Here is a 16860-nt window from a genome sequence, read left to right on the forward strand (position 1 = left end):
TTGTTCTCTGACTCTTGTTTTCTGTAGTTCAGCAGGTCCAACCTGAATCTCAGCACAAAAAACGAGCCGCTGCTTCCTCTCCCAACAGCAATAGCAGCTGGCAGCTGGTGAGAGGGCACCATACAGGCATGGTTGAGGGTCCCTGAACTGCTGCTGCTGCTTTGAAACTTAGCTATAATGGGATATAGCCATTTATACATCAAAACTTCCTAAATTTATGCTTTTCAGCAATGAGGAGGTAATTGGTCTGTCTATAAAACTGGAATCTTTTGAAGTTTCACGTTTCTCTATAATGCAAAATCTTTTCTTGGTATTGTTACCTAACATTCATGATACTTAAGCTCCATTAATTTTAGTGGCTTACTCCAGGTAGAAATGAGTTGGATGAAACCCTAAATCTATGTTCTCCCCAGAATTTTGCACAAATAGTGTACTTACGGATTGTTAGTTGAATGTTTATGATTCTTCCATGCAATTTTTGCGAAATGTTCTTGTTTTGATCCTTAATAGAGAGAGACAAACCAGTTCAAAAGCTTAGGGGGGGAAGGGCAATATTGCTTAGATAAATTATAACCCCATACTTCAAAATGTTCATAGACCTAGTATAAAAGCTTCCTATTAAATGCTTATGCCATAAGCTGCTTTTGACTCAATTCCAGCTCACAGGGTGCTTAATTTAGCAGTTACAGATTTGCAGGAGGTATACTGTAATGCATGAAAAGCATGTAATAGCCAACAGAAGAAAAGCAAAAGATAAAGCAGACAGCAAAAATTGCTGTTGCTACCACTGGGAAAAAAAATTGCAAGAGGGAAGATCATACTAGACATTTAAAGCAGTATCATACCACTTTTAACAGCCATGTCTTCTTCCTCCAAAGAATTATGGGAACTGAAGTTTGTTGAAGGGTGCTGAGAGTTGTCAGAAGACACCTAATTCCCTCAGAGAGTTACAATTCCTAGAGTTCCCTTAGAAGTATTTACTGTTAAACCACTCTGAGAATTGTACCTCTGTGAGGGGGATATGAATCTCCTAACAATTCTCAGCATCTGTCACAAACTACACTTCCTAGAATTCTTTGGGAGGAAGCCATGACTGTATAAAGTGGTATGAAACTCCTTAATTGGAGGCTAAAGTGTGAAAAAAGACCTGCTCTAGGAGTCAATTATTTCTACACACAGGTCTTCAGACAATCATCTGACACATCATTAATTAAAATAGGAAGGAGGTTATTGAATGTGTTTTCTTGCAATGGTAATATAATTGTCAAACATAAGTAATACCGTATTTCTCCATGTGTTCTTTGCCGGCATTTCCAAAAAACTGTGGAGCAATTGGTGCTGCTGCGAGATTGTATTTGTTTATCATCACTTCTATATGCTTGTCCAAGGGATTCACCCTGTCCATGAACTGAAATTGAAAGACAAGTTGTACATTTTTTACACCACAGCACCTGTACATCAAGATCATCCAAGAGAAAAAATATTGCAAGAACCCCCTCATTGTCTAGCATTTTCAATGCATCATTTTCAAAGCCTTCCTTCTGAATGTACAGAATCAATTTGCTTGAGAACACCCAAGCTGCATGAGACTACACTACAAACCAAATTTCCCAAGTTTCCTGCAAGTTCAGGGTTTATAGAGTGGGCTCTATTTATAATTTTCACCCTTTAAAGGAAAAAAAACATTACGAACAAAAATCTGCTTTAAAAATGGCATGGCCTCAAGAATAGAGCACCAAATTTATGAAAGGTTTTACTAGGCCAGGCTTCCCCAAACTTCGGCCCTCCAGATGTTTTGGACTACAGTTCCCATCATCCCTGACCACTGGTTCTATTAGCTAGGGATCATGGGAGTTGTAGGCCAAAACATCTGGAGGGCCGCAGTTTGGGGATGCCTGCACTAGGCACACATACAAAGCAGCCTTCTGGATCAGGTCAAAGGCCCATCTAGTCCAGCATCCCCGCAGTGGTTAACAGGGTGCTCATCGGAGGTCCACAAGCAGGAGCTGAGTGCAAGAACACTCTCCCCTCCTGTGGTTTCCAGCAACTGGTATTCAGAGGCACACCGCCTCCAATGGTGGAGGGACAGCACAGACACCATGTAGCCATTGATAGTCCTATCCTCCATGAATTCCTCTAGACCTCTCTTAAAGACATCCAAATTGTTGGTCAGCGCTGCCTCCTATGGAGCAAATTCTGTGGTTTAACTATGTGCTTTGTGGAAATGGTCAATATCACACACACGTTTGACGGGGGTGGGAAGCTGTGGATTTGCATATAAGGATTGTTAGAGAATGAGAAGAAAGCTGAAGGAATCGGTGAGAAGGCTCTGAGATTGGGCAATGCTATAGGAGGGAACATTAGAATAGTAAGAATCACTACTCACAAGCCCATTTCGCCACATGTTGCATCTTGCCATTAAGAACCACTGTATGCAATACTTTGTTATGCTCTTTGTAAATGTGTTTCTAAACAGTAGTTATGATATGACTGTCAAGTTCCTTCACGAAGTATGGCACTTTACAAAGTAACAAGAAAGCTACTCAGGGGAGCAGCTTACAATATTTACTTATTTTATTTTAAATATATATTCTGTCCTTCTGGCACAAAAGCACCACTCAGCAGGGCCAACAGCAATCACAGCTGTAAATGGTGGGGGAAGGTTACAAGCAGAATTATGTTCCATTTCAAGAGCAGAGAAAATCCTGTATTCCTTCTGCTACAGTGAGTTTGCCCAGTGCCAAAAGGAAATGGATACTGAGAAACCTTGTTTCCTAGTAAATGTTTTTTTATTTAATGCCTTGTGTAGTTGGTACATCATTAGAGACAAGACTTACTTTCTTTCTTCTTCATCATCATCATTTTGCAAATGATGTATGTGAATAAGGAGAGTTGGAATGATCCTATCTGTTTCCCAAATATGCCAGGCAAAACTGACTTTGGTTTCAATGCATTAAAATGGCTTCAATGCTTACTTGAGATGAAAGGGACCCTCTTGCCATCTTCTCAAATCCAAGAGCCAGGACACAGTCAGCCATACCTTAAATACAAGTTATTGAATACTTTACACTCTGCATGCTATTTTTAAAAACAAACAAAACAAAAACTCCCATAATTTCATATTACACAGTACACTTGAATCCAGGCAGGAGGCCTGGGCCTCCAGCTAAGCTTTTCAAACATTTGGCTGAAAATATTCCACAGCATGCTAAAAGCTGGCTTTTAAATCTCCTATAGTCAGTGATGGAACCCATATGCATTTGCAGTAGGAACTAAAACAGAACTCACCTCCCTGGACCAATTGTCTGGCCATGAACAAAGCAGTTGATCCAGTAGAGCAGTTGTTGTTCACATTCATAATAGGAATACCCGTTAGCCCCAAACTATGATAAATGGCTCGCTGACCACAGGTTGAATCACCTTTACAATGAAAAAGAAGATGCAGAATCACACAACTGGCCAGAGGAGCAACGCATTCTCTATCCTCATTCTGAAGCTGTTAAAGTACTCCAAACTTCTTAACACTATGATGGGTAAATTCAATCCTAGGTATCTCCAGGTAAGGCTGAGAAGACTAAAACCCTGGAGGGCCACTCATTCTGTTTTTAATATTTAACAATACTGTACACCCATTTAGTGTTCAGGAGCCCATAAGCAAGCATATTTTCTCAGGCAAGCTTTTCATAATCAGCTGCCTATGCAGTTATAAATCAAAAGGTATAGGGTTAAATTGATTTGCACGTATTTTATGCCATTTAATATTAAATTTCTAGCCTTTCCTATTTTATCACCAGGCACTGAAGTTGAGAAAACTAGAGTAAGAGATTCATCTTACCCCTGCAGCCATACAAGACACCTAGAAATGCCAATATGGTTATATAAATTTGTCGAATCCTGTCACCGCCATCCAATCTCAGAGCAGTTTAAATGCCACAGCTAGCAGTTAATGCCAGAACAGAAAAACTGCTGCCTCAGTGATGCATTAGGTTAACAAACAGGCATTAAGAGTGGCAGATGAAGCCCAGGAAGAGAAGCCTTGAGGTCTTAACAGTAACATTACTTACCATAAACATAGCCCACACATGCCTGCTCCACAGAAGAATAAGGGACACCTGCATCAGCAAGAGCCTTCTGACCTGAACATTTGAAAAAAAAATGTTATGAAATCTTACCTAAATCTTTCAGTGGATATTTAAACAACAAAACAAAACACTGATGGACTCCATTTCTAGAGGTACATTTAAAAAGCAAATGGATTGCAAGTACACTTCTGTACTCTTAAACGGATTACATTTTACAAGACTTAGGCCAGTTCAGGCAAGATACAGTACCTGCTGTTCTTTGAAATAGCCCCAACTGCCTCAAGGGACACATTCATAGGGTTAGCAAGTCATTGGAGTTAGGTGTACATGGATACAGCTTACATAACACCATAGTAACTGGCAAAGGTTACTATGTCAAAGTGTTGGAATTACAGAAATCACTGCCAATGATAGGAAGCTGCACCTGTGGAACTTCAGGTCACTTATTACTGTATGCACGTTTGCAGATAGCTGGGATGTGCTTGCAGGGGTTTCCCCACAGAGCAGCAGATGATAATCAGCCCTTGGCCTTTCACACTGCAGTGCTCAAGTCTTGTAGGGTTTTGTGTTGTTTTTTTTGAAAGAAATGAATTTATTTCTTAAACAAATCTGAAGTTATAGTCTAATCCAGAGCTTTCCAAACTGTGTTGCGGCACATTAGTGTGTCAGCTGCTGTATGTGGTGTGAACACTCCCTGGGCTGGAAAGGGGTTAGTTTAACCTCCGGTTTGCTAGCAAAACTGAACTACTGTGTTGCATGTCTAAAAAGCGTGTCACCAACATGAAAAGTTTGGAAAGCTCTGGTCTAATAATTAGAGCAACAAATAGTGATATGCAAACCCTGATTGTTGGGCCTTGCAAAGCATTGCAAACTCTATGCAAGCCACATCAATCAGCTCTCTGTTGGTGCTTGCAAAGCATCATACATAGGGCTTTGCAGGAACCATTGATCAGCTGAACAGTGGTGAACTTGCAAACCCCCTTCTGGCTTAGTCACAGCTTTACCTGCTCTACACCTGATATAAAGTGTAGATCGGCCAAAACAGCTTAGCAGACCAAATTTGCATTTTTTTATGTTGCAAACTGTCCTGTGAAGGGCAGTATGTAAATTAACAATGGAGGCCTAGCTCTCACGGGGCTGGGGGGGGTAGGTTCCCCACTAATACTCTAATGACTTGGGTTCATCGTTGCAGAGACCAGCGCACACTTAAAGTGAGTTTTAAAGAAAGTTTAAAAACTGGGGTTTTTTACATAAACATTTATGCTACTCTAGCCAAAATAGTAATTCCAACACAGAGCACCACTTTGTTTCTTGCCGGCATTTAGGGACACACTGACACTATAGTGCAAACAGAACACAAGAAAATCAGGTTCTATTCACCCATCCTATTCTTGTGCAGTTGGTTAAGCTTTGAGGCATATGCCTGTCAAGCAGAAGCTCCCCAACTTTGCCAGGGCAATCCTTCCCGCCTCCCTGATGTTATCCTATGCTGCCAAACCCTGACAACACCCAGACACACCTGGCAAAGCTCCTTAACTGGTAGGAATGATTGGCCAAGCAATAGGGCTTCCTAGGCCTATGGCTCCTTGCCAAGGGCTGTTGTAACAGCTCTCACACAGCAGCATTGCAATACTGGCACAGCAGTTGCGACATGCAATCTCCAGACCCCTCAAAGTGCTTAGTTTTCTCTAGGGCACTGCCCCCTTCTCCCAGTACAGTATAAGTTGTGAGCCAGACCCCATTATGATGAACCAACCTGCTTCTTTAGCCATGTCGGGGTAATCAAAATTTTCACGAGACCCAGGCTTTTCAAACTGTCAGAAAGAAAAGCATTTTTTAAATTAAAAAGAGCAAGTCTATTTTCTTCACGTTCGTACTCTTATGTAACTTCTAATCACACAAATTCTGCAGAGAGTGAAAGGCCAAGGTAAATGCCTTTTCAGATCTTATTATATTTTAATATAGCCACTTGCCATTACACAAATTCAGCAATATATAATGGTGCAAACAAATCTTATGTAAAAAATTCCTGAAGTTCTGCTAAAGAAAAAAAACCATGATGCTAGAAGGAAGACAGGATCTCTCTGTTAAGGTATAGCATTTTTGTTTATCTTTTGATGCACTAGTAGTAATGCCATTAAAATACCTGGCCCCTTTACAACGTAACAAGAATCCAGGTCTGTGCCACAAGTAGCTAACAGTCCCAAAGGTCCTTGCTCAGTTATTGCATAAGCTATCAACCTATCTTCCAAGAGGTTGTGACATTCCTCATTTTTTTACATGCTAACCTGACATATATGCCAGACCAATAGGTAAGATTTAGAATGAGGAATCATATAAATGCTTAGAGCAAAGGAAAGAGCTCTGGAGCTAAATATTATGCCTGTGAACAGAAATTTTGCCCGTTCATGTGGAAGGGACTTTTCAGATCCAGTCTCTAGTCTCTTCCATATTAATCTTCTAATAAAAACTTTCTGAAGTGGTATGGTTGATTGATTGGATTGTTGCAGTTACGATAATTCTATCACTTTTTCCGCTTTGCATCAAGGCAGCTACAGTAACAAATCCACACAAATAATATACAGTATGCCCACCCACCCACATGTGTATACACCCAACACCCAACACCCCATGGAAATAGCATTGAAAACAATCAAGTCAGACAAATAAAGCAGCAAAATAAAATTAGAAAGACCTCAGACTTTATTAAAAGTCACTGACAAAGAGAGAGAGATGAAGATGTTTTATGTCTCATCCCAGATAGTGGGCAATCCCTAATGTTAGCCATATTCAGAGCATACCCACTAAAGGAAATAGTCTCAATTTATTTCTGTGGGATACCTACAATGGGTATGCTTTAATATGATTTAGTTGGATATCACACACTGTACCTGTGCGAAAGTCATGTATGCATTTGGTTAATTTAGTACAAGCAACGGTCATATACACATTCCAGTCTTTTGGGGACCCCAGCTATTGTTCCCCATAATTCCCCCTTGTCCCCTATCAACAGAGCCTATACCTATACCCATTCCCTCCAATGAGCCTTTTCTTGGTTTGTTTGTTGGCTTGCATTTATTTCAATGGATCCCTGCCTTGTCAATTAACATTCACAGCATTCTCTTTCCTCCAGTGAACCTTATGGTTCCCTATTGAAAGCAAGGGGGAAATTGTCACCCACCCATAATATTTCCCCCTTTTAATTAGTCTTTCCCAACACAGGTATCTGAAGAAGTGTGCATGCACACGAAAGCTCATACCTATGGCAAACTTAGTTGGTCTCTAAGGTGCTACTGGAAGGATTTCTTTATTTTGTTCCAACACAGGGGTGGCAGCGCTGGGAAGACTCTACCTGTTGAATTTCTTCCAGCCACACAGCTATCAAAGGGGCCGGTGGCTAGTATTGCTGGGGGGGGGGGTCCGTGCCTACCTTGCAGTGTTATTGCAAGGCTTAAACAGGGGGTGGGAAGCCATGCAGACCACGCAGTTTCTTGGGAGGCATGGAAATGCACTCCTTTTTCAACAGAGCAACCCATCCAGTACCTTAGTCATGCCGACTCCCACCACAAACACCCTCCGGGACGGAGCCATCGCCGCTGCTCAGGATCGCCCTGCGCCCCCAACTGCAAGCCCGACGACCACCAGAAGACGAGAGCGCGTCCTTCTCCTCCTCCTCCCTGTCACTCGTGCGCAGGCTGTTGGAGCGGGTGGGTGGGGTTTCAGCCAAAGGTCGACGGCAGGGGCGGGGCCGACCTGAGATCACCGCTCCGCCCCCCGCGCTCTTAAAGCAACAGTGTACAGTATCTGAATCGGCCAAGCACCGAACGCGCAGGACGGCAGATGAAAATCAGTGGTTGCATAAACACCTTGAAGAACCATAGACTGTCGAGTTGGAAGGGACCCGAGGGTCATTTAGTCCAACCCCCTGCAACTCAGGAATCCTGCCCTCCAACCTTCTGGTTAAGCTTCTGTGAAGGTTGTTTTTGCAAAGGTGGCAATTTGAAAATCCTAAGCCAAAAACTTTGGGAAGAGAAGATGGTTCAATTCCATAGCTTTCCCCACTTGCCTGGCAGTAGGCCCCACTGAATTCAGTAGGGTTTACTTCTGAGTAGCTTTAGAGAGCATTGCCCTGTAAACTTACACCAGTCTAAGCCACGACATAGCAGAGAGAGGCGCTATTTCCTTGCCTCGACCCCCAAACTTAACAGTTTGCAGGCAAGGAGGCGGCGCCTTTCCACTCGTCCTCAGCTCCAGCCGTAAGGAAGTGAGCGAGCGCTGCTATCGATCCGCCGCCGCCGCTCCAGCCTTCCAAGAACTAATAAAAAAATAAACAGAATCACGATGCTCCGCTTGGGCAGAACAGCCGCGTTGCTGCGGACACTTCCCGCGCAGCCCCGGGGGGAACGGGGCAACTTCCCCAGAAGAGCCGCGTCTGCCGGGAGGCAAAAGCAGATCCTGCTCGAGGTGCACGGAGAGGCTGGCGGCGGTGAGTGGAGCCCAGGAGCCTCCTGAGGGTGTCCCGGCCCAGTGGGGGAGGCCTAGGGTGGCTCTGCAATAAAAGGGAGCTTCGCGGACGACGTGGGGGGACGGGGGTCGTAGCTACTCCGTCCTGCAAGTTGTTGCAAGGGGCGATGTAACCTCCCGTCGCGCCCAGCGCTTTGCATGTTTACTTGTTAACTCGGAAATAAGTCCCGCTGTTCCACGGGGCTTCTACTCCGAGGTAAGTAGGCACAGGATTGCAGAGAGTCTATGGAAGGTGGATGGATGGATTTAAAAAAATTTATACACCGCTTGAACCTCAGCGAGCGTTACCAAAAAGAGAGAGAGATAAAGAAAATCGTCACTAAAAAGTTTGCAGATGTAATGATAAAAGACAGAGGTTTAATCCGCAGTAAAATAGGCTGGAACAAATTAAAACTCCAGCAAAGTTTCCTAAAACATCTCTGAAGAGAGAGCAACTGTAGTATTCTGTCAAAACCTGGGAAGCCCCGTCAATTATGCTGCCGTCCTCCAATCACAAGCGTTGTTCGCGGGCAACGCCCTCCCAGTTATAAAAAAAAAAAAAGATTAGCCGCGCATGAAAGGCACCAATGGGCTCGTCACACTTGAAGGAGCCGGCTAGCACATTTCGGAAATAGGTGAGAGATCTGCTCCATTTGGGAAGGCTGCACCTGTTGACCTCCAGTTGTTTTGGACTACAACTCCCTGGCACCTGGGTGGCAAAGGCTGCACTAAACACAGCAGGGATGGGGAACCTGAGGCCTTCGGGATGTAGTTCAGTCGCAGAACATCTGTCTTGCGTGCAGAAAGGGCTGGGTTCAATTCCCCCCCCCCGCATCTCCAGAAAGGGCTGGGAGAGACTCCTGCCTAAAAGACTGAGAGCTGTAGGCAGTCATAGACAGTACTGAACTAGATAGACCTAATGGTCTTAATTCAGCATATGGCAGCTTGCTGTGCTCCTATGCTATGCTCTAACTCCCATTAGCCCTAGCCAGAATGGCCCAAGGTCAAGGATGGTGAAAGTTGTGGCTCTGAGCCTTGGTCACTGGGTTTGTGTCCCTCTCCCTCTCATTTGCATCCCACTCACCCTGGAGTATTGTAAGCTACCTTGAAAGCTCTGGCTGAAAAGTGGCTTACGGGTAAATGTTTAAAATCAGCAATAACAAATGGAATTACCGGTACCTCTGAATAATAAATGAAAAAGAGTTCTTTTTTTATTTTGGAGTACAGGTATTGCAGAAATTCTGATGAACAGACCACATGCCAGAAATTCACTGGGGAAAGTGCTCGTGGATGAGGTGAGTGAAGATCATTCTCTTGTCTGCCATCGTACAGATGTTATTTGTATTTGTATTGGGGTCCCAGGTAACTTAGTAGCTTCTTAGACCTACTAGAACCTAGAGTTTTTGAAGTGGAGACAAACAGCATAGTCCTATACATATATAAGAAGTAAGTCCCATTGAATTAAATATGCCTGGAGGACCAGCTTTTCCATCCTTGATATAGATAGGTTTGCAACCTGCATGTGCAGGATAGAGTCTAAAATTTACATACTTTGCATGGAAATGCTTATAAGAACAATAGCAAAACAATGGGTTGTATCCAGTGCTACCGGTAGTCCTACTCAAAATAGGCACACAGACATGACTGAATATGACTAACTTAGGTCCGTTGATGTCAGTGAGTCTCTAGTCTGAGTAAAACTTATTTGGATACAAGCCAATCTATCAGCATGCTGAATATTTGATCTGCTTAACGTTCTTGTGTGTACTTTCAATTTCATTTTTTCAGTTCAGTGCTCAGCAATGGTCACATAATAAATCAAGTGAACTGGTAGAATTTTATATTAATTGGAATCTGATGTTTCACCCACTGTCTCCTGCTCTCCCCCTCAGCTGTTTGAAACCCTTGAAGTTCTCCATTTTGATGAGAGTATTCGTGTGGTGATAATTAAGAGCAAAGTGAAAGGCGTTTTTTGTGCAGGTGGGTAGAGGCATTCTCTGATTTAAGTAATTCAGAGGCAAAAAAAATATGAATAAGCACAATAAATAGATTTTAAGCAATTATATAGCCCACCAATCATGTTATCCCCCACTGGATTTAATATGTATTTGTTGTGTCTTGTGTATCCTTGTGATTACAGAAATTTCTGCCTCCAAATCTAAAAGCTGAATTATTTTTACTACTCGGTATAAAGATAGGTTTTTTTGTGGGGGGTAGTTTTACTGCTTTTCTCATCGTATCTCATCCTCATTCATATTCCTGACATTCTCTTACCAGCAGCGGTGCAAACTTTTAAATTCCAGAACATCTTGATTTCTACACTGTGCTGAGATCGTTTGAACCTTGTTAAATATAGCACAAACATGACAGCAGTTAATATGTGCAATTGACACTGGGCATTTGAGTTTTCTGTTAGGGTGTATCAATTACGTAGGAGGAGAATGGAACATTCTGTCAAAATTGATTAATAGACTGCCAAAGCTAACAAGGCTTCCTGAAACCAAATTGCAAGTTGTCACTATCACAACCTAATCCTACACAGAATTAGGTATGTTTGCCCCTCCAAGGGACTAAGCTGTATAATTCTTTGTAGTTTACAGGGCAGTTACTAGTTGCGTTGAAGCACTGCTGTTGAACCCATTGTGTTTCCTTTCTCTATCCCCCCCAACTGCCTTCTGCTGTTGTAAATTCAGGTGCTGACTTAAAAGAGCGTGCTAAAATGAGCAATACTGAAACCGACCATTTTGTTCAGAGGCTCAGAAGCTTAATGGATGGCATTGGTAAGTACTTCACGGTGAACTCCTTTGCGTGTTATTGTCTTTTTAACAGGGGTAGGGAACCTTTTTGAGTCTGTAGGCCAGATCATTATCTCCCTCTACTTTCAGGGCCTGACTTTGACATGTAGGAGGGACCACTCACTTGTCAGTCATCTGACATCATCATGTCAGGTGACTGATAGGTAAGTGGTCCCGCCTACCTGCCAACAGTTTCTTCATGGGGGCTTGCTTATACAGCATGTCCCCCACAGGAAATATGCTGGTGAAGCAGCACACTGCAGGACTGAACTCTCTTCAAGCCTAAACACACCTGGAACAATGTTGCATTCATTTAAATGAAGGATTTCTTCCAGGTATTTGAGATCAGAGTGCTAGATTTGAATTCATATGGAGTTACTTCTTTCTTCTTTCCAAAATTCCTAAATGTTGTTGCCTAGAACTGCTGCAAAGACAAACATTTAATGAAACAACCCTGCTTGTGTAGGCGAAACTAACTTTAAAAAAATAAAAAATAAAGGCCTAATTCATATCAAGTCTCCCCATTCATCACCATGCTATTTTGGATAGATTTACCAACTACTATAAATGGTGCTGCACTGAATTTCTTGCTATTTAATTTTTACAGCTGCTCTGCCAATGCCCACCATTGCTGCCATAGAAGGCCATGCGTTGGGTGGAGGCTTGGAACTGGCACTAGCTTGTGATCTCCGTGTGGCAGGTGAGTCCATCAGCACAACCAGGGTCCTCTACTCTCACTGCAGTGACACTTAAAGTTGACAATTGGAGGTATTCCCTTGTGCTAAAATCCCAAGTGATAACATTTAGTGCTTTTAAGCAAGTTGACACTGTTGTAGTTGTTTAGTCGTGTCCGACTCTTCGTGACCCCATGGACCATAGCACGCCAGGCACTCCTGTCTTCCACTGCCTCCCGCAGTTTGGTCAAACTCATGTTCGTAGCTTCGAGAACACTGTCCAACCATCTCGTCCTCTGTCGTCCCCTTCTCCTAGTGCCCTCCATCTTTCCCAACATCAAGGTCTTTTCCAAGGATTCTTCTCTTCTCATGAGGTGGCCAAAGTATTGGAGCCTCAGCTTCACGATCTGTCCTTCCAGTGAGCACTCAGGGCTGATTTCCTTAAGAATGGATAGGTTTGATCTTTTTGCAGTCCATGGGACTCTCAAGAGTCTCCTCCAGCACCATAATTCAAAAGGTAGAGGGACACTGTATTATGTGCTAATGTAGCTTCTCCCCTTGCTGTGTTCTTGTTATAAATCAGCAACCTCGGCTAAGATGGGCTTGATTGAAACAACAAGAGGACTCTTTCCTGGTGCAGGTAGTGTAGCTTCATCCACTTTTGCTGCTGCTTTTACTTTAATATGTGTTCTATTGTGAGGTAATAATGCTATAATTAAGCTAAAACATCCCCGCAGTCCCAAAACCTCTCTAGTTCTGCCAGTTTTTTAAGCAAGATCTCATATCCAATTTCTTTTTTTAAAAAAAGGAAAAACAAATATGTGAATACTCCCTTCTCCAGTTTTAAAACAGAAATGCTTCTATACATACCATTTTGACCATAGGTGAGAGAGCAATATAATTTTAAAGACTCATTCACTTCACCGGTTAACTGTTCATCCCAGCAAAGGAATGCCTCATCTCCTCCTAGTAATTTTTCATTTGTAGCTACAAATATTTCCTGAAATGTAAACTAAATCTCAGCAATTTTGGAATACTACGACACTATATAGAGAGGGAAATTCGAAGATCTTACGATATTACATTGTGGAAAATCAGTCTCTGAGGCAGAACTTAATAGCTTTTCCACAATCTCATTTTTCACTTACTTAAAACAAACAAGCATGCCCTCCAGCTGTGGTTGAATTCCCAACTCCCACCATTCCCAGGACAGGGATAATGTGAGTCCAACCACACCTAGAGAGCCGCAGGTTCCCCGTCTCTGAACTATAGCAGTACAGTTGTACCTTGGTTCTCGAACGGAATCCATTCCGGAAGTCCGTTCGACTTCCGAAAACGTTTGAGAACTAAGCTGTTCAAAAACCAAGGCACGGCTGTATAGTTTAAGCATGGAAACCATAAAGATGTGCATCCTCTTAAAAGTATGTTATGGATTTGGTGTTTTTTCCTGCCTAGGTGGAACCCAGCGCCTACCACGCTGTATTGGACTGAGCCGTGCTAAAGAACTAATTTTTACTGGCAGACAGATTGATGGACAAGAGGCGTTCTCAATAGGTTTAGTTAATCATGCAGTGCCACAGAATGAGGAAGGGGATGCAGCTTACCAGAGCGCGCTGGCTTTGGCTGGAGAGATTGTTCCTCGGGTCAGTACAGTATATCTTTGCATTTGCTAACGTCAAGTTTGATTTATGTAGTACATTGAATCTGTTGCAAAGTAGACCAGGTTAGAATTATTTAGTTTCTGCCTTTCTGAATAATTTGATGTCCTCTGTAAAATTAAGCTAGCTTGCTGTTTGTTTGAAAACTGGTACAAACAGATATTTGGAGAACATTGTGCATACTTTCTGTATAGTGAAAACTATCCCCATCTTTAATGATACCATTTTGGATCTACAAGAGACTCATTGTATTCCACGACTTCTGGTATACTTTAGCGTTCTTAGTCCTCAATAAGGCACTCAGTCAGGAACTAGACTTGGAGGGGGGGGTGCGTTACTGTGCGTTTCCAAATACTCACAGAAGTTTGTACCTGCATTGGAATGTAGGTGAAATGATTTGTTTTTGTTGATCAATTTGAGATGTTTCATCGGAAGCAATTCATAAATGGAAATTATATATAAATATATATATATTCTCTTTAAAGGCTCCCATAGCTGTGAAAATGGGAAAAGTGGCTATAAACAAAGGGAGTGAGGTAAAGTAGGTTTTTTATAACCATCTTTGTTACAGTTCTTTATTAAACCAGCAGAACCCCACCAACAGTTACTTCTGGAGTGGCAAAACTCATTTGTAGCATAACTTGCAAGAAGCTGTTTGTCCTTGGCTCCTTCCTTCTCCCTCCTGTGCCTTTCCTCAGGCCTGTCATTTCTTCACTTCCACCCAATTAAATATTGCCTGTAAAAACAGGTGGACAGCAATACAAGCAACAGTGAGGCAGAATTTTTGTTTAAGCAAAGACTGGATTATATTGGGCACATATAAAGTAGGGTCCAGAGAGGTAACCTTATTAGTCTGTCTTTATTGTTGTTTAGTCGTGTCCGACTCTTTGTGACCCCATGGACCAGAGCACGCCAGGCACTCCTGTCTTGCACTGCCTCCCGCAGTTTGGTCAGACTCATGTTGGTCGCTTCTATAACACTGTCCAACCATCTCGTCCTCTGTCGTCCCCTTCTCCTAGTGCCCTCCATCTTTCCCAACATCAGGGTCTTTTCCAGGGAGTCTTCTCTTCTCATGAGGTGGCCAAAGTATTGGAGCCTCAGCTTCACAATCTGTCCTTCCAGTGAGCACTCAGGGCTGATTTCCGTACCTTAAAAACTAAAGGACCTGTTGTGACAGCAGCTTCAACAAATGTTTCTACCGTATCTGATGAAGGGGTTCCTAGTCCACAAAAAGCTTTTACTACATGTTAGTCTTTAAAGCCCACGACCCTTGCTGTTTAAAGTGCAGTTACTCATTTTAACATAATGGTGACCTTTCAGTCACTTCATCAAGTCTGTCATGATGGTGCTCTATTGTTAAACTCGCATCTTGCAAAATTGCTATTATTTTAATTGTGCTCTTTCTCACATGCAATTTTCTCTTTCCAGGTGGATATTGCCTCCGGTATGGCTATTGAAAGAATGTGTTATGCCCAGGTAAGCTAGCCTTTAATTAAACCCTGCTTTCCCCCACTTAAGTGTTCACTTCATGCATATTAAAGTGCTCAGCTGTGAAACACTTCTCACTCTGAAGATCAGTGAGAAGTCAAATGCTTCTATCTGATTTGGCTCCAAAAGGTGCAATTGCACTCAGAGCATCTAATAAGGCTGCTCAGGATTCATCAGTTGAGAGCTGTAATGTGTAATACATGTACACACCACTATGATGATGATATTGATGGAAAAAATAGATGTGATGGGGTCAGTAGACTGAGCACTCTACATCCGTTACTCCCTTACTTCACAACGCAAAGAGTTAAGGGATATGTTTGTATACCCCCCCCCCAAGGGATGGTGGCAATTAGCAAATAGTATTGATTGGTGTTTCTGTCTTTTATATACAGAATATCCCTACGAGAGACCGGGAGGAAGGGATGGCAGCTTTCATAGAGAAACGGCCACCTAAGTTCATTGGGAAGTGACTTTTGTCAAACATCGTTCAGGTGACTGAAGACAATTGCAAGAAGTTACGAGAAGGCTGTGCCTTATTACATTTTTTTTTCTACATAAATTTTATATTCAGACAACATACTGTTTCACTTGTTTACTCCTTTTCAGTCATGTGTGTATGTGTGTAATTAATGCTTGTAGTAGGAATGTAGATACATGCTGGGGATTGAGTATAGTACCAATAGCAGAAAGGCAAAGTCATGTTGATAATTTCAGAGGATGTTAAGAGAAGACCTGTCTTCTTAGGATGTTCATCCTCATTCTTGGTTTCAACACCACTGCTAGAATGCCTTTATAGTCATACAGAATATTCTTTCAGTGTCCATCCAGGAGGGCGTAAGGGAGGTGCAAAGTTCTTAGAAAGGTAAAAATGCTCCTTTTTAGAAGACCTCTAAACTCATATGCAGTTTATCGTATGTGAGAACAGTTGGCATCACCTTCAGCGTACCAAAAATATTTGAGAACTTGGCTTGCAGCACCCTAATGCACTAATTCACGGTCCATGAAATGGATACGGATAAAGCTTTTCTAGTAAAATAGGAAAGCTACTCCTGCCTTTGACATCTGCAAAATGGGATGAACAGTTAAGCTTCAGGAGCTTAACTCAGAAAAAGGAATGCAAGTAGCATTGGCCAACATGATAGTTTGCTTTTAGTAAAAGAGAAATTGTCTTGTTGTGACATTCAGAAATATCATTAAAGGCCAAACATAAAATGAAGAGGTACACACCTATTTAAACAAACACAAGAAATACTGTCAGAAAATAGTGCAGATGTGATAGCTCTTTGTTTTCAAAGGAATGTGCAATCACCACTTATTCTTAGCAAGTTGCTCATAATTGGGCTATAAAATCATGACTACTTTCTGATCCACAAGATAAATCTTTGAATACCGTGTTTCTCCAAAAATAAGACACAGTCTTATATTTATTTTTCCTCAAAAACAAAACACTATGGCTTATTTTCAGGGGATGTCTTATTTTTTTATTAAGTATGGTACAGTTTAACCTACAAGGTTAAACTGTGTATCCCTATGGCTTATTTTCGGGGTATGGCTTATATTCCTTGAATGCTTAAAAATCCTGCTATGGCTTATTTTATGGCTACGTCTTATTTTCGGAGAAACAGGATAATTGTGGTTCATATGGGTGTGGAATATA

The 16860-nt window shown here is 42.2% G+C and overlaps 2 protein-coding genes across 6 annotated transcripts in view; one reads left to right on the top strand and one right to left on the bottom strand.

The window, feature by feature from the left end:
* Positions 1 to 7774, bottom strand: part of SCP2 (sterol carrier protein 2) — a 29083-nt gene extending 21309 nt beyond the window's left edge. For both annotated transcript variants that reach the window (XM_088674053.1, XM_035121587.3), the window contains exons 1-7: positions 7626 to 7774; positions 5839 to 5896; positions 4065 to 4136; positions 3289 to 3420; positions 2976 to 3040; positions 1282 to 1408; positions 439 to 502 (exon numbers count right to left, since the gene is read on the bottom strand). In XM_088674053.1, the coding sequence (XP_088530179.1) occupies positions 439 to 502; positions 1282 to 1408; positions 2976 to 3040; positions 3289 to 3420; positions 4065 to 4136; positions 5839 to 5896; positions 7626 to 7673 (566 nt within the window). In that variant the 5' untranslated portion in view covers positions 7674 to 7774. The remainder of the gene's footprint in view (positions 1 to 438; positions 503 to 1281; positions 1409 to 2975; positions 3041 to 3288; positions 3421 to 4064; positions 4137 to 5838; positions 5897 to 7625) is intronic.
* Positions 7775 to 7910: 136 nt separating this feature from the next.
* ECHDC2 (enoyl-CoA hydratase domain containing 2) lies at positions 7911 to 15780 on the top strand. 4 transcript variants are annotated; one of them, XM_035121588.3, is made up of 10 exons: positions 8222 to 8568; positions 9813 to 9880; positions 10478 to 10565; positions 11279 to 11365; positions 11988 to 12080; positions 12638 to 12694; positions 13510 to 13697; positions 14198 to 14248; positions 15141 to 15188; positions 15596 to 15780. In XM_035121588.3, the coding sequence occupies exons 1-10, from the start codon at positions 8424 to 8426 to the stop codon at positions 15671 to 15673; spliced, it is 903 nt and encodes a 300-aa protein (XP_034977479.3). In that variant the 5' UTR covers positions 8222 to 8423; the 3' UTR covers positions 15674 to 15780. The 4 variants fall into 4 exon arrangements, with proteins under 4 accessions (XP_088530180.1, XP_034977480.3, XP_034977479.3 ...); XM_060276902.2 differs by lacking the exon at positions 8222 to 8568 and adding an exon at positions 9134 to 9220; XM_088674054.1 differs by lacking the exon at positions 14198 to 14248 and having other exon boundaries at positions 7911 to 8568.
* Positions 15781 to 16860: the final 1080 nt, after the last annotated feature.

This window comes from Zootoca vivipara, chromosome 7 (assembly GCF_965207765.1).
Source record: "Zootoca vivipara chromosome 7, rZooViv2.hap1.1, whole genome shotgun sequence".
Classification (NCBI taxonomy): domain Eukaryota; kingdom Metazoa; phylum Chordata; class Lepidosauria; order Squamata; family Lacertidae; genus Zootoca; species Zootoca vivipara.

What these genes read in the sequence shown, in the direction of transcription:
- ECHDC2 (XM_035121588.3), top strand. Translation starts at nt 8,424, where the DNA reads ATGCTCCGCTTGGGCAGAACAGCCGCGTTGCTGCGGACACTTCCCGCG. An exon ending in GAAAGGCGTTTTTTGTGCAG is followed by an intron (nt 10,566 to 11,278) that starts GTGGGTAGAGGC and finishes TTGTAAATTCAG; the next exon opens with GTGCTGACTTAAAAGAGCGT. An exon ending in AGGACTCTTTCCTGGTGCAG is followed by an intron (nt 12,695 to 13,509) that starts GTAGTGTAGCTT and finishes TTTCCTGCCTAG; the next exon opens with GTGGAACCCAGCGCCTACCA.